The following is a 25,757-nucleotide window of genomic DNA, read 5'->3' on the forward strand; positions in this document are numbered from 1 at the left end:
CCTGATAGTAGACAGCATGTCCAAATGTCCTCCTTTCAGATTTGTTTAAGTCCTATATGTAGAAAGTTAGCAAGTCTGGGGGTTCATCTACATCACATGTCAAACCCAAGGACCATGGGCTGATTCTGGCCCACTGTGTCATTGTATGTGGCTCCAATGCCAGTGATACAGCTTAATGGTGTAACATTAAAAAATGTTGATCTACCTTGGCAGCCACCTCTCCACCAAAGTCAACATCGACACCAAAATACAACATCGCCTGAGCTCTGTGAGCGCAGCATTTTTCCGAATGAAGCAGAGAGTGTTTGAGGACCGGGACATCCGTAGGGATACCAAGGTGCTTGTTTATAGAGCTATTGTCCTCCCAACCCTGCTATATGCCTGTGAGACATGGACTGTCTACAGACGTCACATGCAACTCCTGGAACGATTCCATCAGTGCTGCCTCCGGAAAATCCTGCAAATCTCTTGGGAAGACAGGAGGACAAACGTCAGCATGCTGGAAGAAGCAAAGACCACCAGCATTGAAGCGATGCTCCTCCGCCATCAACTCCGCTAGACCAGCCACATTGTCCGGATGCCCGACCACCGTCTCCCAAAGCAGTTGCTCTACTCCGAACTCAAGAATGGAAAATGGAATGTTGGTGGGCAGGAAAAGAGATTTAAAGATGGGCTCAAAGCCAATCTTAAAAACTCTGGCATAGACACTGAGAACTGGGAAGCCCTGGCCCTTGACCGCTCCAGCTGGAGGTCAGCTGTGACCAGCAGTGCTGCAGAATTTGAAGAGGGACTAATGGAGGGCGAAAGGGAGAAGCGTGCCAACCCCGTGTCAAGCCAACCCCAACCGAGACCGCCTTCCACCTGGAAACCAATACCCTCACTGCGGAAGAAGATGCAGAGCAAGAATAGGGCTCCACAGCCACATACAGACCCACAAGAATACTGGAAGACAATCCTCCTCGGAAAACGAGGGATCACCTAAGTAAGTAAGTGTATGTGTCCCTCCAGATGCTGGATTACGACTCCTGTATTCCTAATCAGTAGGCACCATGACTAAGCCTGATGGGAGTTGTGATATAGTAACATCTAGAAGGCTACCGTTCGTTTTGTTGAGTCAGGAGATTGATGTTTGAATTTAGATACAAGTCTAGTGGATATAATGCCTGACTTCAAAATTGAACAGTATTACATGCAATCCCCAAGTTAGGTTCTGTAGGTTTGGTCATAAATTGAATTTGTTAGCTAGTAGAAATAGGTACATTTGTTAAGTACAACTCCAGCCGTATCTTGCTTGCTTGCTTTTAGCTTTGGATGGCACTTTGTATCCCTGTGACTGTGGATTTTGGGGAAAAAATGGCTTGTTGTGGAAACAAGGATTGGTGAGAAAGCTTCAGTGGAGACCCCTTTTCCCCATGATAACTCTTTCAAGAGTGAATTTCAATTCCAAGGGAGAGATTTCTTCACTTTCTGTTGTCTCACTCCTGTTCTTAACTATGTCATTTGTAAGTCCGATGTTTGTATGTATTTTATTTATTTTATTATTTATTTAGTACACTTTTATCCCACCCTTTTCAGCCCGAAGGCAATTCAGGGCGATGTACAAACTGGCAACAATTAGATGTTGAACACACATAAATACTTCATTCAAAACAGGTTAAATCACATAATAAATTTCATAATAGAAACAGTTTAAAACTATAAAAATCAGTGACTTCTGGGTAAAAATCCATGTCAATCAATCCATGTCAATCAATTTTGAAGCCAGGCATTATATCCACTAGACTCTTCGTTCATCTGGAGAGAACCTACTCACGATCCCACCTGCATCGCAAGCGCGATTGGTGGGAACGAGGGACAGGGCCTTATCGGTGGTGGCCCCACGACTCTAGAAGCCCTTCCCAAGGACATCAGACAGACCCCAACATTGGCAGTCTTTAGAAGGAGCTTGAAAACGTGGATGTCCCAGTGTGCCTTCCCAGAATAAGGACTCCCAAGCAATATGTCCCAAATGCACTTTACGAGAGATTTAGAACTGTCTGCACGTCCACCTATCCCCAAAATATCTTTCCTATTTCCCTTGGACATGCCCAGCATTTTAAATTTTAATCCTTACAGTTGGCCCTGCCACAGGTTTTTAAATGCGTCATGTCATTATTGTATTGTTTTGCTTTGTTATGAGTTATTTATAGTTTGTATTGTTGTTGTTATGTTTTATGATGTATTTGGGCTCGGCCTCTTGTAAACCACACCGAGTCCTGCGGGAGATGGTAGTGGGGTATAAATAAAAGATGATGATGATGACGATGATGATGATGATGATGGTGATGATTATGATTATGATTATGTCCATTTGCATTGTTAAGCCATTCCATATTCGTTCACAATACTGAGATGTCTGGTTACAATGAGCTTCCAAAAGCTTGCTCAAAAAGCCAGGTTTTCACTCTTTTCCTAAAGGTCAAGAGGGAGGGGGCGATCTAATATCCCCAGGAAGGGAGTTCCACAGCCAAGGGGCCACCACTGAAAAGGCCCTATCTCTCGTTCCCACCAAACACACCTGTGAGGCAGGTGGGACTGAAAGCAGGGCTTGCCCAGATGATCTTAAATTCCTGGAAGGTTCATAAGGGGAGACACATTCGGATAGATAAGTTGGGTCAGAACCATTTAGGACTTTATAGGCTCGGGGACTGCCTGTATATGGATCCAAACTGACCATATAATGCAATTTCTTTGATCAGTGGAAAGGAAGGACACAAGGGATGAAGGGAAACCTGAGATATAACACAAAAAGACTGGACACAGAAGGAGGAAAACCTGTGAAAATGCCTGTAGAGTCAGGCCTCTGCATTTGTAGATTTAGTTTTTGTGGACTTGATTAATTGCAGCTTTTATTAACATAGTCTTTCTGGAAGTTTGCCATGGAGTCATACTGGAGGAGTTAGACCTCAATATAGAGTGATCTCTCTGTTATTATTATTGTGATTATTATTCCACTGTGCCACTAATCTCAGTGATAATGGAGTGCCTATTGTAACATCAAGAAGAGGAGGAGGAAGAGGAAGAGGAGAAGGATGAAACATTCAATTCTCTTGTGCCATCTGACTGCACCCTTCAAGGATGATATTCCTCCAACTGTCTTGGCACTCTAAGATCATGCCATTCTATTGCCGTAGCAGGATCCTGCCACCAGATAGAGCCCTTTAGTTTATTTCTGCTGCTATTGCTTCTTACAATATTTTCAGAAGCAAATTGAAATGGTTGGTTTTTCTATTTGATGTAAGGAGCATTATTTTACTCTGCCATTGTACATAATGGGGCTTGAGCATCCACAAATGTTGGCATCTCCTGAAACAAAACCCCAGCAGATACCAAAGGCCCACTCTATGAATATTTTTATTTATTTACTAAATTTACATCACACCTTTCTCGACCCTGAGGGGGACTCAAGGTGGCTTACAGATAGGCAACAATTTGGCGTGTTAACAAGATACAGTTAAAAATGGACATTTAAGTTAAATTTAAGTCTTAACAATGGGTTCATCTGTTTTAGCCTTGAGAGTTTATCAACTCTCTCTCTCTGTTTTAGCCCAGTTGTACATTGTCTTGAGCAAGAAGGAGAGGTGGGTTATACATCATTGTTGTTATTATGGTGGAGGTTAAAGAGTTGAAATCTCACAAAGCACCTGGTCCGGATGGATGGACAATGGCATAACCTCTTTCAAGATCTCCTCATTGTGAGATGGGAGACCTTGCTGGGGGGTTCTGGAAGTTGTAGTGACATTCCCCAAGAGAATTTTATTATGTGGATACTATATATATACACACACACACACATTCTATTATTGTTGTTGTGATATGCCTCCCTCCTAGGTCACCCATGTCCTGGGCAGAGGGCACACGATCCCAGTGGCTATGGTGGTGGTGGGAATTAGTGAATGAGCTTAGAAGGGTGAGAAGGAGAGTCCCCCAAAGGGCATCTGGTCTGGCCTCGCTTTGCCCTGGAACGGAGATTATCCAAGAGGCCTGAAGCTGTCCTTTTGTGAAGACTTTTGACCAAGTGCCTTCATGTCACCTGCCACCTTATGGCAATTTTGGGTTGTTGTGAGTTTTCAGGGCTGTACGGCCATGTTCCAGAAGCATTATCTCCTGACATTTTGCCTGCATCTATGGCAGGCATCCTCAGAGGTTGTGAGGTTTGTTGGAAACTAGGAAAATGGAGTTTATATATCTGTGGAATGTCCACAGTGGGAGAAAGAACTCTTGTCTGTTTGAAGTAGGTGTGCATGCTGCAATTGGCCACCTTGATTAGCATTTAATGGCCTAGCAATTTCAAGATCTGGCTTCTTACTGCCTGGGGGAATCCTTTGTTGTGAGTGATTAGCATTGTTGGGAGGTGATTGTGGCAACTTCATAGGTTTTTCTTAGGCAGAGAGTATTCAGAGGTGATTTTGCCAGTTCCTTCCTCTGAAATATAGCATGCAAGAGCCCTTGCTGGTCTCCCATTCAAGTATTATCTAAGACTGGCCCTGTTTAGCTTCCAAAATCAGAAAGGCTCTGGTACCTTTAGGATAATTAGGTCAACATAAAGCAATGAGGAAACCTTGCTTCCTGGATTTCTTGTGCCATGCCACTGTTCATAAATATTGTGGGGCATCAGCCAGAAAAAAACCAATATGCAGTCAACAAGCATCATAGATATTGAGTATCATATCATACAGTGTAGATATCTAGGTCAAATGGTTTCCATTATTTTAATTATCCATGTGCAGAGTTTGAAAACATAGAATTATTATCAAGAATTATTAATGGATATAATAGCAACAATGCCGGGCAAGAATTCTGTGTACGGTCCTTCAAGTCAACCTCTGGAAACTCCATGAAGCTTCATAGGGTTTTCTTAGGTGAGGCATATTCAGAGATAGTTTCACCAGTTCCTTCCTCTGAAAATGCAAACTGGTATTCCTTGGTGGCCTCTCATCCAAATACTAACCAGGGCTGATCCTGCATACCTTTCAAGATCAGATGGAATTTGATACCTTTAGGATACTGAAGGTATCAAATACTGTTTTTTAAAAATCCTTTCTGCATACGTTGCCTTGTTGCGTGGTGACATCTCCTTCTCCAGATGGCCATCAGCTAGGAGTGCTTTTGTTGTGTCTCCTAGCAGAATGGGTTTGGCCTGGAAGGCCTTTGAGCTCTCTTCCATGATTCTGTCAACTTTTGGCATGAATTTTCTTAGGATTTTCATAGGCAAGGAATCCCCAGAGGTAGTTTCACCAGTTCCTTCTTCTAAATGTAGCCTAGCCTTCCTTGGTTGGAGTTCTGTGTGTCAAGTTTGGTTCAATTCCATCGTTGGTGAAGTTCAGAATGCTCTTTGATTGTAGGTGAACTATAAATCCTAGGAACTAAAACTCCCAAATTACAATATCAACACCCTCCCCAACTCCACCAGTATTCAAATTTGGGTGTATCGGGTGTTTGTGCCAAATTTGGTCCAATGGATTAAAATACATCCTGCATATCAGATATTTACATTTTCATAACCGTAGCAAAATTACAGTTATGAAGTAGCATCGGAAATAATTTGATGATTGGGGGTCACCACAACATGAGGAACTGTATTAAGGGTTCGGGGCAGTAGGAAGATTGAGAAACACAGCACTAGAAGGAAGTCTAGAGCTCGGTGGCTGTGGTTTAGGGAGAGGCGCGTGGTTCTTTTCCGCACCCTCTGTAGAAGGAAGCCCCTCGCTCGCTGGTGTCTTGGCGAGCTGAGACAAGGCTGTGTGTCTCCTCTGAAGCAGTGACAGCCATGGAGGAGGCGATGGCGGGTGGGTGTGTGGGTGGCTGAGTGAGAGCAGCAGCTGTATCCCCAGCCACCACGACCAACCGAGGCAGGCTCCTTGAGAAAGACTCCGGCTGAACTGCGGCAAAGGCAAGAAACAGGGCAGGAGGCCTCAGCCTGGAGAGCAGGTAAGGAGACACCTTGGGGACAAATGGGGAGAAGGAGCCAGGTTGACAACTAAACCATTGGAGACAGTATGGTTGAGACATTGAGGCTGGATGGGGAACCCTTGCCTTGTCCAAACCAGTGGCACTTTCTCCCCGAGATGGAAACACATGCCATTTTACTCTGCACCTCCACACTTTCACAAAAACTCCTTCTGGATTACTTTCTCAAAAAACACCTTCTGGATTACTTTTTTGCTTCAATTTTGGACTACTTTTTTGCCAGTCTTCGTTCACTGGGAGTGTCAATATTTAAATATGATCCTCGGCTCTGGCATGAACCGTAATCGGATCTGCAACAAGGAGAAAGTGACAGAAGATTTTCCTGCATACCGAAGGGGGCACATTTCTTTTTGCAGGTCACAAGGACACCTTAAAGTTGCAGGAACAGAGTGGGCCATTGTATTCCTTCATCAAGTGGCTACCCAGTCTTATTTGATTTCCTACTGTTCACCATTGCTGTGCTATACCCTCCATCTGTCCCAATTTGGTCAGGACAGTCCCAGTTAATCATCTGCCATCCCACTTTTAAAATGTTCCATTTGCTCTCCTCTTCTCCCACTTTCCCTTTCTTCTTCTCAGCTTTCTTCAATTGGGGGTGAACTGCATGCGATTTCCCTGCTTCTTGGCAGCGGGTTCGACTGGATGGCCCATGAGTCTCTTCCAACTCTATGATTCTATGTTGCAAACTGAATTCAAACTGCTAAAGTACTTTGACATTTATTGTATTGTCGAAGGCTTTCATGGCCGAAATCACTAGGTTGTTATGATTTTTCCGTGTTGTCTGGCCATGTTCCAGAAGCATTGTCTCGTGACGTTACGCCTACATCTATGGCAGGCATCCTCAGAGGTTGTGAGGTCTGTTGGAAACTAGGCAAGTGGGGTTTATATATCTGTGCAATGTCCAGGTTGGGAGGAAGAACTCTTGTATGTTGGAGGTAGGTGTTAATGGTTCAATTGGGCACCTTAATTAGCATTTAATGGCCTAGCAGTTTCAAGGTCTGGCTTCTTACTGCCTGGGGGAATCCTTTGTTAGGAAGTGATTCACTGGCCCTGATTGTTTCATGTTTGGAATACCCATTTTTTTTAGTGTTGTTCTTTATTTACTGTTATGATTTTAGAGGGTTTTTTTTAATACTGGTAGCCAGACTTTGTTCATTCACCTGCCATAGACGCAGGCGAAACGTCAGGAGAGAATGCTTCTGGGACATGACCATACTTTGCCTTTGATTAACCTGGCTTTGTTGTTCATTCGTTCAGTCATCTCCGACTCTTCGTGACCTCATGGACCAGCCCATGCCAGAGCTCCCTGTCGGCCGTCACCACCCCCAGCTCCTTCAAGGTCAGTCCAGTCACTTCAAGGATGCCATCCATCCATCTTGCCCTTGGTCAGCCCCTCTTCCTTTTACCTTCCACTTTCCCCAGCATAATTGTCTTCCCTAGGCTTTGCTGTCTCCTCATGATGTGGCCAAAGGACTTCAACTTTGTCTCTAGTCTCCTTCCCTCCAATGAGCAGTTGGGCTTTATTTCCTGGAGGATGGACTGGTTGGATCTTCTCGCAGTCCAAGGCACTCTCAGAACTTTCCTCCATTAACCTGGCAGAAGACAAAATTTTGCAAACTGCTGCAAACTCTCCTAGATATTTGCAGATATGCTATTTTCTCATAGCATCGAGCTCTTGTTTCTAATAACAGCCTCTTTCTCCTATCCTAGGGCAGCTCTCGTTGGCACAAGGTGTAACTTCCCAAACATTCCTCTTGGCACAGCTCTTGAAAGTTCAGCAGCAGCATTGCCTATTTCAGAACCTTCCTCATGTAGCTATCCTTTTAACATTTTAATCTGTCATCATAGAATCAAAGAATTGGAAGAGACTCCAAGGGTCATCCAGTCCAATCCCCTTCTGCCATGAAGGAATTCACAATCAAAGCCCACTGCTTTAAAACCTCCAGAGAAGGGGACTCCACCACAATCCATGGTAGTGTCTTCCACTGTGGAGTAATCCTTACCCTCAGGACGTTCTTTCTAATGTTTAGGTGGATTCTTTTTTTCCTGCAGTTTGAACCCATTGCTCCATTGTGTCGTAGTCTCCAGAACAGCAGAAAACAAGGTTACCCCTACTCAAGGGGACATCATTTCAAATATTTAAACTTGGCTCTCATGTCCCTTCTCTCAGCCTTCTTTTCTCCAAGCAAAACATACCCAGGTCCGATGTATTGTCAAAGTGTTATAGCATACAAATGGGAAATTAATAGTTTCATCTTCACATATATGACTTTGAACAAGTCAACAGACCTCACTACCCCTGAGGATGCTTGCCATAGATGCAGGCAAAACGTCAGGAGAGAATGCCTCTAGAACATGGCCATATAGCCCGAAAAAACCTACAACATGCCCAGGTCCCTCAGCCGCTCCTCATTGGGTATGGCTTCCAAACATTTGACCATTTTGTCCCTCTTCTCATGAGCTGGTCATTGACCATGATAAAGAGAACTTGGACTTGAACTTGACCATTTTGGTCGCCCTTCTCTGGACATCTTCCAGCTTTTCAATATCCATGAAATGAATGGAATAATCCAGGAGAAGTCTAGGTGGGACTATGACTTTTTTGACCTCAACACTACACTCCTATTGATGCAGCTTAGAATCATGTTGTGCTTTATGTAATCATTGAGTTGGGTGAGACCTCGTGGACCATCCAGTCCAACCTCAACCTGCCAAGACGCAGGAAAGTCACATTCAAAGCACAGATGGCCATTCAGCCTCTGTTTCAAAGCCTCCAAAAAGGAGCTTACACTACACTCTGGGGCAGAGAGTTCCAATGCTGAACAACTCTCATCATTAAGAAGTTCTTCCTAATGTTCAGGTGGAATCTCCTTTCCTGTAGTTTGTGAGACCTCGTGGACCATCCAGTCCAATCCCATTCTGCCAAGAAGCAGGAAAGGCACATTCAAAGCATCCCCAACTGATGGCCATCCAGCCTCTGCTTAAAAGCCTCCAAAGAAGCAGCCTCCACCACACTCCAGGGCAGAGAGTTCCACTGCTGAACAGCTCTCACAGTTAGGAAATTCTTCCTAATGTTCAGGTGGAATCTCCTTTCCTGTAGTTTGAAGCCATGTCATAAAAAAGGTTCTCCATCTGCATTCAGTAGAGCAAATATCTGTTGGTTCCATTTTTAAAAGGGGCAGGAATACATTAGATTGATGTTTTCCCTGGTAAGTTGGCCTAACTTCTGAGACCGTAGGCCATTTTAGAGATTTTTTAAAATTATGGTGTGCATATTACCGCGTATTGCATTGACTGTTTTGCAACAACCTCTCTGACTTGAAGGGAAACAATTTCCAATTTCTTTGTTTAGCCAAAGTTTTCCCATAATATGTTGGGCCATTAGGCAAAGCAGAAATTCCACCGCAGGCAGGCAGTTTTTAGAGCTGTAAAAAGGAAAATAAATTGTTAATTATTAAACTTTTTTTTTAATTGGCAGGGAGAGGTCTTTGTGGTTGTTTTGGCCTCAGGTGCCCAAATTGCTCAGACAGCTTTGGGTTCAACACACCTTAAACTGAGAAGGCAGGCAAGCATTTTCTATTTCACCTCTTTTTCATGCCTCAGTCCCACCTTGGGTTACAGGAATAGTGAAATTCCACCAATTTCTCAGGTTTGTTTAATGATTTTTGAACTTTATCTCCAAAGGCTGTAGTTTAAGGAGGATATAAGTTGAACATCTCTTATCAAAAAAGCTTGGGACTGGAAGTGTTCCATATTTCAGATTTTATTAGTATTTTGTTCATATGTAAAGCAATATCTGGAATTCCAAAATTGTCCACATGGATGGTTGAGATTCTGACACCTTTGATTTCTGATGATTCAATGTACACAAACTATTTCGTGCACAAAGTTATTTAAAATGTTGTGCATAAAATTGCTTTGGTCTATATGTATAAGATGTATATGACACATAAATGAAATTGGAGTTTAGATCTGGGTTCTGCTTCAAAATCCCCCAAAAATCCAAACTCCAAAACACTTCTGTCCCCAAGCATTTTGGATAAGGTATACTCAACCGGAATTTATTTTGGTCTCTCTCTTTCCAGAAAATATTCAGAGGATGCTCATAACTGGAAGCTCTAAACTGTATCTTACTTTTACTTGCACATAATATAACAATGCTTAAGGGCATTACAAAAAATAGTGAGTTGGAGTTACAAGAAGGGAAGTTTTCAACTGAACTTTTGGAGAAGCTTCCTAATAAGAGGCTTGTTCATTGTGCCCATTATACTAAGGGATGACAGGATCTCCTTCATCAAAGTTCTTCTCAAAGAGAAGAGATCTTCTTTCGTCAGGTTTGAATCTTCATAAGCAAACAATACATCCTTATTGTATTGTTGAAGGTTTTCATGGCTAGAATCACTGGGTTGTTGTAGATTTTTCGGGCTGTATGGGCATGTTCTAGAAGCATTCTCTCCTGATGTTTCGCCTACATCTATGGCAGGCATTCTCAGAGGTTGTAAGGTATATTGGAAACTAAACAGACAACTAAATCTTGTCTGTTGGAGGCAAGTGTTAGTGTTGTAATTAATCACCTTGATTAGCATTTATTTATTTATTTACATCGTTTTTATCCTGCCCATTTCAGCCCAAAGGCGACTCAGGGAGGCATACAGAACCGACACACACACACACACACACATATATACATACATCTCTCAATTAAAAGCAATTAAATTATATCATAAATACATATAAAAATCATAGAAGCAATCTAATGGCCTTGCAGTTCAAGGCCTGGCTGCTTCCTGCCTGGGAGAATCCTTTGTTGGGAGTTGTTAGCTGGCCTTGATTGTTTCAAGTCTGGAATTCCCTTGTTTTCAGAGTCTTACTCTTTATTTACTGTCCTGATTTTGGAGGTTTTTTTAAAAAAAACGGTAGCCAGATTTTGTTCATTTTCATGGTTTCCTCCTTTCTGTTGAAATTGTCTACATGTTTGTGGATTTCAGTGGCTTCTCTGTGTATTCTGGCATAATGAAACTGCTTTAATTATGCAGTGCAGATGCATCCTAGGTGTTACTCTCATTGGAGTCGATGCAGAGATGTGCATCACACTGCACTGTTTTAATAATAATAATAATAATAATAATAATAATAATAATAATAATAAGTTTAGGACAGGAGTACCCCCAAACTATTCCAGTTTAGGACAGGAGTACCCCCAAACTATTCCAAACCATTCAATTTCCCTAGGATTCAATGTGGCTTTTCCATTTAGCATTCTGCTCTTGGTTTATTGCATCATTTCTTGGAGATGGGTTTCCACCTTGTATAGTTGGGACCATGACAAAGAAGCCAGATCGCCATTCTATCACAGTTCCCTTCGCCCTTCATATTTCACAAACAAAAACGGTATCAAACATTCACGCTCTGGTTTTGGCATTTCTTCTTGTTTCATTGAAACAGTTCGATTTCCTGAAACATCACACACAGGCGGGCGAGCTTCCTGCCCCAACCACAGGCGTATTTGTACTCACTCCAATGTTGTGTTCACAACTATCGGCACAGGCAGATGCGCTGGTGGGTTGAAGAGGAAGAGGTGCCTCTCATCCCCAAAGTCCAACCATCCCACATCAACATGAACATAATGGCAAAAGTTATTAATGAGGAAGAGCAAACTAGCTAGGAGATGTTGAAGTGGCTTGCTTTTGCCTGAGCCTACTGGGAAGGGTGGGCTTAATTTTAGTACATTTGGTTATTTCACAGATTTGATTAATATGGTCTCTGAGGGAATCTCTCGGTCTTCCTGTGCAATTCTTTATTGAACGCCTGCTGGAAGTTTCAAGCTACATTATATGACAGTGTAGATCCAGCACCAAAAAACCCAAGGAAAGTGAGATCCTAAAGCTCAAGAAAACAAGGTGGGTTTTTAAAATAGGATTTAGGGAGGGTTGTTGTAGGTTTTTTGAGCTATATGGCCATGTTCCAGAAACATTATCTCCTGATGTTTTGCCTGCATCTATGGCAGGCATCCTCAGAGATTGTGAGGTCTGTTGGGAACTAGGAAAATTGGGTTTATATATCTGTGGAATAATATCCAGGGTGGGAGAAAGAACTCTTGTCCATTGGAGTTAGGTGTGAATGTTTCAATTGGCCACTTGATTAACATTTGATGGCCGGACAGTTTTTAGGTGTAGCTTGTTCGTGCCTAGGAGAATCCTTTGTTGAGAGGTGATTAGCTGTCCCTGATTGTTTCTTGTCTGGAGTTCCCTTGTGTTTGAGTGTTGTTCTTTATTTGCTTTTATAATTTTAGGAAGGGTTTTCTTAAAGGATTTAGGGAAACGTCTCCTGATGTTTCACCTGCATCTATGGCAGGCATCCTCGGACCTCACAACCTCTGAAGATGCCTGCCATAGATGCAGGCAAAACGTCGGGAGAGAATGCTTCTGGAACATAGCCATACAGCCCAGAAAACTCACAGCAAACGAGAGAAGAAAGTGTTTGAGCCCAGTTGCATCCAAAATTCAGCAGACTGGAGTCTTGATCAAGAGAGGAAAAGTTATTATTATTATTATTATTATTATTATTATTATTATTATTATTATAATAAACACAACAAGATGAATCCACAGCAGGCAATATCACTCTGCTGACTGTTGTATTGGATCACACGTCGGACACTTCCCAAGTGTCTAGTACTGTGTGATGTATCAGTGAATAATGCGTGCAGATCCCAGTAAGGTGGCCTTCTGCAGCTGGCAGATGGTAATTTTGTCAGTGCCGATTGTGTTTAAGTGCAGGCCAAGGTCTTTAAGCTCTGTACCCAGTGTGCTATCACCACTGGGACCACCTTTATTGGCTTGTTTCAAAGTCTTTGAAGTTCGATCTTTGAATCCTCATATCATGTCAGCTTTTCCAATTATTATTATTATTATTATTATAGCATCACCATCATCATTATTATTGAGCTTAAGACAGATTTGGATTCTTAAATAGATATAGTAATATAATATACACAAAGGAGGGTAATTTGCAATGGCTTCTTTCCTCACATATAAAGGAAGGCTATAGAAATACTACACATTACAATCACTAGAGGCTGGATCTACACTGCCATATCATTCAGTTGGAACATCTCAGTGGTGGATCCATCTAATGCAGTGATATGAATCCAACCTAACCATATAATATATATTTCCAGCCAGAGATCATCCCTGGGGCGGGGAAGGTCTGAGTGTATTATTTACATCTCCTTGGAGTGTATTTACAATGCGTAATGAAGGCAGTTTGACACCGCGACCTCTGAGGATGCCTGCCATAGATGCAGGCGAAACGTCACGAGGGAATGCTTCTGGAACATGGCCATACAGCCCGGAAAACTTACAGCAACCCAGATTTAGGGAGGGTTTTTTGGTCCACGTCCCCATAATCCCCAACTCTGCATGGTTGGGGAATTCTGGTTTTTGTTAGTAGTCCCAAAAGAGAACTTCCTCCACATTCTGTTCTGTTTTCACAAGGAAGCAGCCCATGAAAGAGGCTTCAGTTTCACTTTGCACGCCTACAACAAGTGGAGAAGCCTGAGCCGTGATCTGTCTTGTATTTTTAAGAGAGGGTTTCTGTAAGTGAAACCTAGCCAATGAGTCACAGGCCATTTCAGGAGAGTTGAAGCGAGCAGCACCAAATGCTAATGGGGCAATGTGAGAATCCTCCTCCTGTGCAACCGGACACTTTCCATCCTAGCAGAGGCTGTTTTGTAATTAGAGGACAAACAGTTTGCTTTCTGGATGGATGGCACTTGCAGGTGGAAAGCGCTGGCAGGAGTAGCCTTTAAGTTCTGGAAAAAGAGGTGACGTGGAAATGTTAGTAGCCTGTCTGGCATAAGATGCATTTACATCAGGCATGGGCAAACTTTGGCCCTCCAAGTGTTTTGGACTTCAACTCCTGCAATTCCTAACTCCACCAATGATGGAATTGAACCAAACTTGGCATACAGAACTGCCATGACCAACAGAAAATACTGGAAGATTTTGGTGGGCATTGACCTTGAATTTGGGAGTTGTAGTTCACCTACATCCAGAGAGCATGGTGGACCAAACTTGGCACAAATCCTCAATGTGCTGTCACACACTGGGCCTGTGCATTAGACTGTAGACAGGACATAAATTCTGTGTGCCCAACGGGACGCCGGGGCTGCCTCAGATTAAAGGACCTTAGATTCCCCCAAAACAAAGTTCTGTAGAGGCTTAAAGTAAATCCAACAAAGTTCTTTATTGATGAAAACAAACAGGTACTTTAAAGCATTCTTAACAGTCTATTGGCTCTGCAATCTTGGCTGTATAACTCCAGTCAGGCTGTAGGCTGTATATCTCCCCGGATAAGCCGTAGAAGATGAAGCTTTCCACAGGAGTTCTTCGTTTTATGTCCTGTGCGAAAGCTTCTCTGTGAGAACTGACTCAAAAGGGCTCCTATTCCCTCCAAAAACCCAAAATGGGGTGGGACCAGGGAACCTAACTATAATAGACAGGTGGCAGCCTATAACAGGAAGCCACCCTGCTGCAAAATCCCAAGGCTGGGATTGCAAACAAACATTTAATGCAAAGCAAACAGAATTGGAGCTCCTGGTAGAGCTGTACCAGCACACTCAATATGCTCAAATGTGAATACTGGTGGAGCTTGAGGAAAACAGACATTGACATTTGGGAATTGTAGTTGCTGGGATTTATAGTTCACCTTCAATCAAAGAGCATTCTGAACCCCACCAACAAGAGAATTGAACCCCCATAACCAACAGAAAATACTGTGTTTTCTAATGGTCTTTGATGACCCTTCTGACACCCTCTCCCGATCACCCCAGGGGTCCCGACCCCCAGGTTGAGAAACACTGCTCTAGATGGAGAATATATTTTGGTTCATTAGGGGGACTTGAGTCTCACTCAGCCTGCTTAGGTCCTGCCCTGGGAGAAAGGCATCCTATAAATCCAATAAATAAATGATGAAAGAACTCATGTCCAAAATAAATAAGTGAAAAGTTGGTCATGCTGCTTTAAAAGTGTTTCATTTCTGATCTTGCTGCTCTCATTCATTTCGTAGTTGGTTGCAGAAAAACGTTGCGAGTGCTTAAAGTGCTGTAGCGTTCTGCTCTTTTCTGTTGCACCAACCTGACCTGCCTCTGTATAAATCATTTTGGTGCCTCTGCAAAGGATTCAAAGGCTGGCCATTCTTTTGTTACTGTGCCATCTTATTTTCTGCTACAGAGGGGCGATTTCCCAAAGGCTCTGTCAGCTTCATTTCCCTCCTGTATATAAATAGCGCATTTAACACTTGACAGCATCATGTTGAACCGTGCAGTCTACCAAGCAGTCACTTTGCAGTGTCATTTGGCAAAAGGCATGGGATCTGTCTGTTTCCCTGGCGATGGCCAGCGGCAACTTGTGACTTTGCATTAACCCTTGCAAGGGTCAATGAGCACATACTCTCCTTTTTTTTCTCTTCAGCATCCAATATGTAATTTTGAACTTTTTTGTAGAGCTATTTCTGCACAGGATTTTTTTTTTTTTTTTTTTTTTGCATGGACAAAATCAATCGGCTGTTATTCCTGGCCATTGCCTGGTGACCAACATTGGAGCCTCCGGCAATGCAGCTGAGCAGACAACGGATCGAGCGGCGGTCTTGTGCTATGCCTGGTTGCGTGGCAAACTTTTGCTAACTCAGCCAACTGGGGATCAGAGAAAGGGAAATGCTGTTGGGATGGATAAGGGGCATTTGGATTAAATGCCTCGGCTTGGCATGAGCGATAAAGTCAGCAAGGCAAAGGCGGCTTTGAAAATCTATCCCATCCATGTCTGCTTTCTGGCCCATGCAGTGCCCACCATGTCGCCCTTTCTCCGGATCGGCCTCTCCAACTTTGACAGCGGTCCCTACCTGCCTTCCCAAGGAGATGTGGTTGATCCATACTGCGCCGTGATGGTCAAAGAAGCCACAGAGGGTGGTAAGCATGTGTGGTTATATTCAGGCAAGGCTGGGTGTTGTGTGGGCTCTTCCATCAGATGTAACCCAATGTATGCATCCAAAGTTATTGTCGATAACTATTATAAGTTGATTTCCATTTATTGTGGCCCTCTGAATGAAGGATTTTAATGCAACCTTATTTTTTCATGTCAGAAGCAACTTGAGAAACTGCAAGTTGCTTCTGGTGTGAGAGAATCGGCCATCTGCAAGGACGTTGCCCAGGGGACGCCTAGATGATTGATGTTTTACCTGTCATGATGCCAAGGCTCTGCCTGTACCCAGGTAGAGATTAATCAAACAAACATCCAGTTTGTATCAAACAGTTTAATTAAAACAGCACTTACTTTCTGGCTGGTTTAATAGTCCAAAATATAAAACATAAAGATAGAACTCAGCCACAGAATATAAAACAAAAACTGATAGCAAATGCTAAACCGTAGTCAATTGGTCCAGTCCAGTGGTCAAATGCCGAGAGTTCAATGAGCAAAGTCCAGGGATCAAGAATCTATACCATAGTCCAAAGCCAGTCAAGAGATTCAAAGTTCTAGGGTTCCAAGAGTTCAGGAGACAGGTCAGAATACTAAAAATCCAAAGACCTGGGGGCAAACCAGCAGCATCTACCACCAAAATAAGACAAACAGCTCCTTAAATACAGTAACACCCAGCTGCAACCTATGCCTTGCATGCCTCCACTCTTAATTGCTTTTACCTGTAAAGTGTTACTTACAAATTACTCAGCCCTTAAGAACTAAGATTTACATTAATCCTATCACCAACTGCAAGGTCGGCCACCACCAACCACCATCAACTGCGGGACATGATAACATGACATTACCATCCTGTGGGAGGCTTCTCTCATGACCCCGTATGGGTAGCTGGAGCTGACAAAGGGAGCTTACCCCACTTACCACCAACCTGTCGGTCAAATAGTCCTGCCAACATAGGGGTTTAACCCATTGTCCCACCGGGGGCTTCATACGCAAGCCTATGAATGAGAGTAACTCCATTCTCGACGGCCTTGCTCAGATCATACAAACTCAGGGAGGTAGCTTCCCTGATTGAAAACTCTATTGTATAGAGCAGGGGTCCTCAAACGAAGACCCGGAGGCCAAATATGGCCCTCCAAGGTCGTTTACCCGGTCCTCGCTCAGGGTCAACCTAAGTCTGAAACCACTTGAAAGCACACAACAACAACAACAACAACAACAACAACAACAATACTATCTCATCAGCCAAAAGCTGGTTCACACTTCCCATTGAAATACTAATTTCAATGGGAAATTCTTCATTTAAATTATGGAATTGTTTTTAAGTGTTTTTTGCACTAGAAATAAGATATGTGCAATATGTATAGCAATTCATTCTTCTTCTTTTTTTTCAAATTATAATCCGGCCCTCCAACAGTTTGAGGGACTGTGACCTGGCCCTTTGTTTAAAAAGTTTGGCGACCCCTATGCAAACTGGCATAGAAGCAGGACGGTCATTTTTGGTGGCTGTCCCTTTGGTACAATACTATGAGATATCCACTGCTGGTCCATCACCTGCCTGCAACAAAGCCCTTTCCAGCTATTAATGAGCAAAACTCATCAATAGCTTATTTATTTATTGTGTCATCCGCAACTAGACATTTGTATTACATTTTTAACAAAAACAAACAAACAAATAGACAAAACACAGAATTTGCAAGCTTGGTAGTTGATTAAATGTCCTTTGACCAGTATCTGGCCACTTGGAGTGCCTCTGGTGTTGCCGCAGGAAGGTCCTCCATTGTGCATGTAGCAGGGCTCAGGTTGCATGGCAGCAGGTGGTCAGTGGTTTGCTCTTCTCCACACTCGCATGTTGTGGATTCCACTTTGTAGACCCATTTCTTAAGGTTGGCTCTGCATCTTGCGGTGCCAGAGCACAGTCTGTTCAGCGCCTTCCAAGTCGCCCAGTTTTCTGTGTGCCCAGGGGGGAGTCTCTCATTTGGTATCAGCCATTGATTGAGGTTCTGGGTTTGAGCCTGCCACTTTTGGACTCTCGCTTGCTGGGGTGTTCCAGCGAGTGTCTCTGTAGATCTTAGAAAACTATTTCTTGATTTAAGTCATTGACGTGCTGGCTGATACCCAAACAGGGGATGAGCTGGAGATGTCACTGCCATGGTCCTTTCACTATTGGCTGCTACTTCCCGGCGGATATCAGGTGGTGCGATACCGGCTAGACAGTGTAATTTCTCCAGTGGTGTAGGGCGCAGACACCCCATGATAATGTGGCATGTCTCATTAAGAGCCACATGCACTGTTTTAGCGTGGTGAGATGTGTTCCACACTGGGTATGCATACTCAGCAGCAGAGTAGCATAGCACAAGGGCAGATGTCTTCACTGTGCCTGGTTGTGATCCCCAGGTTGTGCCAGGCAGCTTTCGTATGATATTTTTTCTAGCACCCACTTTTTGCTTGATGTTCAGGCAGTGCTTCTTGCAGGTAAAAGCACGGTCCAGAGTGACTCCCAGGTATTTGGTGTGCAGTAATAATCAATAATCTGAGGATTGTGCTATGTTATCACAACCTGCCTGGCATTTCTATGGTGGCATACCAGTGACATCAGGAGGCAGGATTGTCCTCTTCTCGCACTCTCAGTTCACAATTAAAGGAAGGATTTTTCTTTTCTTGTTAAATTTTTTTACTTTACGGAATTGGAAAGTGTCTCAGAAAGCCTTTCCATTTAGCACTCTGGTCTTGTGGTATGCCACAAGAAAAGTGACATACCAGTAATGCAGTTATTACTCTCACCCGGCCACTGGAACTCACACCGCTGGCACACTCCATTACACTATGCTAACGGTGGTACGAAAATGATGGTACCAATGCTAGGAAGTTAAACATGAGCCAACAATGTGATGTGGCGGCAAAAAAAGCCAATGGGATTTTGGCCTGCATCAATAGGAGCATAGTGTCTAGATCTAGGGAAGTAACGCTACCCCTCTATTCCGCTTTGGTTAGACCACACCTGGAATATTGTGTCCAATTCTGGGCACCACAATTCAAGACAGATATTGACAAGCTGGAATGTGTCCAGAGGAGGGCGACTAAAATGATCAAGGGTCTGGAGAACAAGCCCTATGAGGAGTGGCTTAAGGAGCTGGGCATGTTTAGCCTGAAGAAGAGAAGGCTGAGAGGGGATATGATAGCCAGTATAAATATGTGAGAGGAAGCCACAGGGAGGAGGGAGCAAGCTTGTTTTTTGCTTCCCTGGAGACTAGGACGCGGAACAATGGCTTCGAACTACAAGAAAGGAGATTCCATCTGAACATGAGGAAGAACTTCCTGACTGTGAGAGCCGTTCAGCAGTGGAACTCTCTGCCCCGGAGTGTGGTGGAGGCTCCTTCTTTGGAAGCTTTTAAACAGAGGCTGGATGGCCATCTGTCAGGGGTGATTTGAATGCAATATTCCTGCTTCTTGGCAGAATGGGGTTGGACTGGATGGCCCATGAGTTCTCTTCCAACTCTTTGATTCTATGATTCTATGATTGTAAGTTGCCGCTAATCCTAATCATGTGAATGGTGTGTGATATTTTGAGTCTTGTTTTCTGGAATGCCATCTCCCTCTTTTCCAGTAACCACCTGGGGACGCCCTGCTCTCGCTTCCACCTTATTCTCAAGCACGGGTGGTAGAGACGAGAGATAGGGCCTTCTCAGTGGTGGCCCCTCAGCTGTGTAAACCCCTCCCTAGCAATATCAGGGCAGCTCCCACCCTCCTAGTGTTCAGAAGGAGAGTCAAAACTTGGCTCTGGGAGGAGGCTTTTAAAAAATAGAGCAATGCATAAAGGTTAATATGAAAAATGTGCAATATAACTATGGAATGGCCTTGGACTCTGACTCTGGATGACGCGATTCATTGAAATGTATTTTAATTATGTTAATTATGTTTCTAAATTCAAACCATGTTTTTAGTTCAATATTGTATGTTGTGAGCCACCTTGAGTCCCTCTCAGGGTAGAGAAAGGCAGGTAAATAATAATAGTAGTAACCCATTTTCCTAATTCCAACAGACCTCACTACCTCTGAGGATGCTTGCCATAGATGCAGGCAAAACGTCAGGAGAGAATGCTTCTAGAATATGGCCATATAGCCCGAAAAAACCTACAACAACCCAATAATAATAACATTTTACCCTTCCAAGAGGAGCCCCAGTGGAGCAGTGGGTTAAACCCTTGTGCTGGCAGGACTGAAGACTGACAGGCCAGAGGTTCAAATCAGGGGAGAGCACAGATGAGCTCCCTTTGTCAGCTCCAGCTCTTCCTTATTTGTTTATTTACTTATTTATTTACTATACTTGTATACTGCCTTTCTCAGCCTATCAGCAACTCAAGGTATTTATTTATTTATTTATTTATTTATCGTGTCATCAGCAACCATTGTATTACAATTCTAACAGAGCAAAACAAACACAGAGATTAAAAAGAAAAGGGAAAAAAAGGAAAAAAAACACACAGATTTTGCAAATTTGGTATTTGGTTAAATGTCCTTTGACCAGTATCTGGCCACTTGGAGTGCCTCTGGGGTTGCCGCAAGAAGGTCCTCCATTGTGCATGTGGCAGGGCTCAGGGTGCATTGCAGCAGGTGGTCAGTGGTTTGCTCTTCTCCGCACTCGCATGCCGAGGATTCCACTTTGTGGCCCCATTTCTTAAGATTGGCTCTGCATCTCGTGGTGCCAGAGCGCAGTCTGTTCAGCGCCTTCCAAGTCTCCCTGTCTTCTGAGTGCCCAGGGGGGAGTCTCTTATCTGGTATCACCCATGAATTGAGGTGCTGGGTTTGGGCCTGCCACTTTTGGACTCTCGCTTGCTGGGGTGTTCCAGCGAGTGTCTCTGTAGATCTAAGAAAACTATGTCTTGATTTAAGTCGTTGATGTGCTGGCTGATACCCAAACAGGGGATGAGCTGGAGATGTCTCTGCCTTGGTCCTTTCACTATTGGCTGCTACTTCCCGGCGGATGTCAGGTGGTGCAATACCGGCTAAGCAATGTAATTTCTCCAGTGGTGTGGGGGGCAGACACCCTGTGATAATGTGGCATGTCTCATGGAATCTACTGTTTTAGTGTGGTGAGATGTGTTCCACACTGGGCATGCATACTCAACAGCAGAGTAGCACAGCGCAAGGGCAGATGTCTTCACTGTGTCTGGTTGTGATCCCCAGGTTGTGCCAGTCAGCTTTCGAGTCAGCAACTCAAGGTGGTTTACAACAAGTCAGTACACATAATAGCAAAATACAAGTTAAGCATTAAAGCAATATAAAACCTCAACAGAAACAATAAAAACCAACATCATTATCATTAGCATCTCCTAGTTAAAAAACATTGTCCAAGTTCCATTGTCAAGTGATTCCAATTCCTGTGTTAGTTAGTCTGCATTTGTAAATGCTTGCTCATATAACCATTTCTTAACTTGTTTCCGAAACATTAAGAGTGAAGAAGCCAATCTAATCTCCTTAGGGAGGGTGTTCCATAGCCAAGAGGCCACTACTGAGAAGGCCCTGTCTCTTGTCCCCGCCAAACGTACTTGTGATGAAGGCGGGATCGAGAGCAGAGCCTTCCTGGACGATCTTGAAGTCCTAGATGGTTTATAAGGGGAGATGCGTTCGGACAGGTAAATTGGACCAGAACCATTTAGGGCAGTGTTTCTCAACCTTACGAATGCCGTGACCCCTTAACACAGTTCCTCATGGTGTGGTGACCCCCAACCATAAAGTTATTTCCATTGCTACTTCATAACTGCAATTTCACTACTGTTATTAATCCTAATGTAAATATCTGATATGCAGGATGTATTTTCATTCACTGGACCAAATTAGACACAAATATCCAATACACCCAAATTTCAATACTGGTGGTGTTGGGGGGGGGGGGAATTGATTTTCTCATTTGGGAGTTGTAGTTGCTGGGATTTATAGTTCACCTACAATCAAAGAGCATTCTGAACTCCACCAATGAAGGAATTGAACTAAACATGGCACACAGAACTCTCATTACCAACAGAAAATACTGGAAGGATTTGGTGGGCATTGACCATGAGTTTTAGAGTTGTAGTTCACCTATATCCGGAGAGCACTGTGGACTCAAACAATGATGGATCTGGTCTGGACCAAACTTGACACGAATCCTCAATATGCCCAAATGTTAATACTGGTAGAGTTTGGGGAAAATAGACCTTGACATTTGGGAGTTGTAGTTGCTGGGATTTATAGTTCACCTACAACCAGAGAGCATTCTGAAGCCCACCAACGATAGAATTGGACCAAACTTCCCACACAGAACCCCCATGACCAACAGAAAATACTGTTTTCTGATAGTCTTTGGCGACCCCTCTGACACCCCCTCGCAACCCCCTTAGAGGTCCCGACCCCCAGGTTGAGAAACACTGGTTTAGGGCTTTATAGGCTAAAGCCAACACATTGAATTGTGCCCGGTAGCAGACTGGCTGCCAGTGGAGCTGGTGCAACAGAGGACATGAGAGAAGCCTCCCACAAGGATGGTAAAACATCCAAACATCTCCTTGGCAACATCCTTGCAGACAGCCAATTCTCTCACACAAGAAGCAACTTGCAGTTTCTCAAGTTGCTCCTGACACACAAAAAACATCTTCCCAATCATTATTGTTCTTTTTCTATTGATTCATGTTTTCTGGCCAAAGTATGACAACCTTGGTTTAGTCATCTTGGCTTCTAGGAAGAGCTCAGGCTTGATTTGCTCACGGGCCCGTTTTTAGCAGTCAGCTGTCTCTGCAGAACTGTTCTCCAGCACTGCATTTCAAATGAATTGATTCAAAGTGAAAGAGAGTAATTACTTTGGCAAGAATGAATAGTTTCCCTCTGCAAATGCATTAGTTAGATTCAACTATGGAAAGCCTGGAACATGTCATGCTTCAGTGCTGTTTTAAGTAATAGACCGAGGCGGAAATTTATAGCAGTGCTGCTGGTGGACAAAAGGTCTTATTGACGGGCGTCTTGAGTCTTACTTGGTTTGACCAATTTTCTAATGGCAATTCAGTCAATGAAAAAAGGGATGGGCCAGGTGCCATAAGATCAGTGGCCAAAATGAATGAGAAAGTGGGGAGAACAGGGTGGGGGATAATAAATGTGTGTCCTTAGGTCTAATGTATGGAGGCATGTATCTTCAAATCATCTGCCAACACCTTGAATTTCATAGCGTTTTCTTCTGCAAGGATTACTCAAGAGGTAGTTTTGTCAGTCCCTTCCTCTGAAATCTTTCCTATTTATTGCTGTTCTCACATTCAAGTACTAACCCTAGTTCGTTGCCAAGATCAGACATGATCCGTTACCTTTAGGGTTCTCAACCTGTAGGTCTCCAGATGTTTTGGTCTACAACTCCCAGAAATCCTAACAGCTGGTAAACTGGCTGGGATTTCTGGGAGTTGTGCGCCAAAACACCTGGGGACCCACAGGTTGAGAACCACTGTTTTAGGGTTTTTGTGCTCCTAATTATTTATTTATTTAGAGTTTTTATAACCTGGTCTTCTCAACTTTCGGAGAGGGACTCAGGCCGGCTAACAACAGAGGATTCCATCTGAACATTAGGAAGAACTTCCTGACTGTGAGAGCCGTTCAGCAGTGGAACTCTCTGCCCCGGAGTGTGGTGGAGGCTCCTTCATTGGAAGCTTTTAAGCAGAGGCTGGATGGCCATCTGTCAGGGGTGATTTGAATGCAATATTCCTGCTTCTTGGCAGGGGTTGGACTGGATGGCCCATGAGGTCTCTTCCAACTCTTTGATTCTATGATTCTATGATTCTATGATTCAGTACAACAAGATAAAGCAAATATACATCATCAATATAAAATACATTAAAATGCAATGCATACCATTTACAAAAAAGTCAGTTCGTCAGAGTGAAATCACAAATTACAAATTCATCGCCATCCGCCAGTAGGTCAGCAGTTATTGACTCAATCATCAATCTGCAAATGCAGTGTCCCAAAGCCATGATTTTACCAGCTTTCTAAAAGTTAGGAGGGAAGAGGCAGATCTAATCTCCATCGGGAAGGAGTTCCAGAGCTAAAGGGCCACCACCGAGAAGGCCCTGTCCCTCGTTTCCACCAAACGCAATTGCAAAAGAGTTGGGACCGAGAGCAGGACCCCTCCAGAAGATCTTAACAACTTTCATGGTTCATAGGGGAGAATCCGTTCGGAAAGGTAAATTGGGCCGGAACCGTTTAGGGATTTATAGGTCAACACCAGAACTTTGAATTGTGCTCAGAAGCTGATTGGCAGCCAGTGGAGCTGATGCAACAGAGGAGTCATATGCTCCCTGTACCCTGCTCCAGTTAGTAGTCTGGCTGCCGCTCGTTGGACTAGTTGTAGCTTCCGGGTAGTCTTCAGTGGCAACCCCACGTAGAGAGCGTTGCAGTAGTCTATACGGGATGTAACCAGAGTGTGTACCACTGTGGCCAAGTCAGACTTCCCAAGGTACGGGAAGTTGGCTATAGGCATGCCTTTTATTCTCAAGGCATCAGATCCTATCTGGAAACTAAGCAATGTCAACCCTGCTTAGTATTTGTATGACAGACCACCAAGTTCCCTTGGCTATATAAGGAGGAGGAGGAGGAGGAGGAGGAGGAGGAGGAGGAGGAGGAGATGACCCCCAAAGGGCATCTAGTCCAACCCATTCTGTAAGGCAGGAAGACACAGTGCAAAAACCTCTAGAGAAGGAGATTCCACTGAATTCTCAGGCAGTCTATACTTTACTATGGTTCAAACAGACCTCCAAAGGACATCTAGTCCACCACCACCCACCACCCCCTTCAACCAGGAAAAAACGCACAATCAAACACCCCTGGATGGCCATGCAGCCTTTCTTTCAAAGCCTTCAGAGAGGTTTGATCACCACAGTAGTGGAATGCTGATGTTGTTCAAGTGTAGGTAGTTTTATAACTTTTATAATTCGCACAATTTGTCGATTGAATTACCGTAACTACCACTAAAGTGGATATGTTTCTAATTAAGAAAAGAAAATCTATTGATATTGGCATTTGTGATGGAGTGGCTATAGAGGAAACTAAACAAGAATCAACTCTAGTATGTAAGAAGTGCAAAGGAAGAAATTCTAAACCTCATTTATACAATAACGACTATATGAAACACACACACACACACACACATATGTGTGTGTGTGTGTGTGTGTGTGTGTGTATGTGAAATCATAGAATCATAGCACTGAAACAACCTCATGGGCCATCCAGTCCAACCCCATTCTATCCAGAAGCAGGAAAATCACATTCAAAGCACCCCCGACAGATGGCCATCCAGCCTCTGTTTAAAAGCCTCCAAAGAAGGAGCCTTCACCACACTCCGGGGCAGAGAGTTCCACTGCTGAACGGCTCTCACAGTCAGGAAGTTCTTCCTAATGTTCAGGTGGAATCTCCTTTCTTGTAGTTTAAAGCTATTGTTCCATGTCCTAGTCTCCAGGGAAGCAGAAAACAAGCTTGTTCCCTCCTCCCTAGGACTTATTTTATTTATTTATTTAGCAGTTTTGTATACCGGTCTTCTCACCTCCATCGAGAGACTCAGGCCGGTTTCCAACATCAATATTACAGACAGTCATTAAAAACATCATATTCTAAATCACATTAAAACATTAAAATAGCAAAATACAGTCATATAATTACATAATTACAGTCGTCATCAAAAAGTCATTGTTCGTCATCATCCACCCATATCACGGGATCGTGGTTCATTCGTCGAATGCCAATTTCCAGAGCCAAATTTTCACCT

General features: G+C 43.6%; 1 protein-coding gene across 2 annotated transcripts in view; it reads left to right on the forward strand.

Annotated features, from left to right (window-relative positions):
- Window positions 1–5,760: 5,760 nt before the first annotated feature.
- PRKCQ (protein kinase C theta) overlaps window positions 5,761–25,757 on the forward strand; it is a 52,028-nt gene continuing 32,031 nt past the window's right edge. The window contains exons 1-2 of one of the 2 annotated variants that reach the window (XM_067469333.1): window positions 5,761–5,970; window positions 15,851–15,976. In XM_067469333.1, the coding sequence (XP_067325434.1) occupies window positions 15,859–15,976 (118 nt within the window). In that variant the 5' untranslated portion in view covers window positions 5,761–5,970; window positions 15,851–15,858. Of the gene's footprint in view, window positions 5,971–15,538; window positions 15,977–25,757 lie in introns of those variants that run through there. The other variant, XM_067469332.1, reaches the window with a different exon arrangement.

This window comes from Anolis sagrei, chromosome 5 (assembly GCF_037176765.1).
Source record: "Anolis sagrei isolate rAnoSag1 chromosome 5, rAnoSag1.mat, whole genome shotgun sequence".
NCBI lineage: Eukaryota > Metazoa > Chordata > Lepidosauria > Squamata > Dactyloidae > Anolis > Anolis sagrei.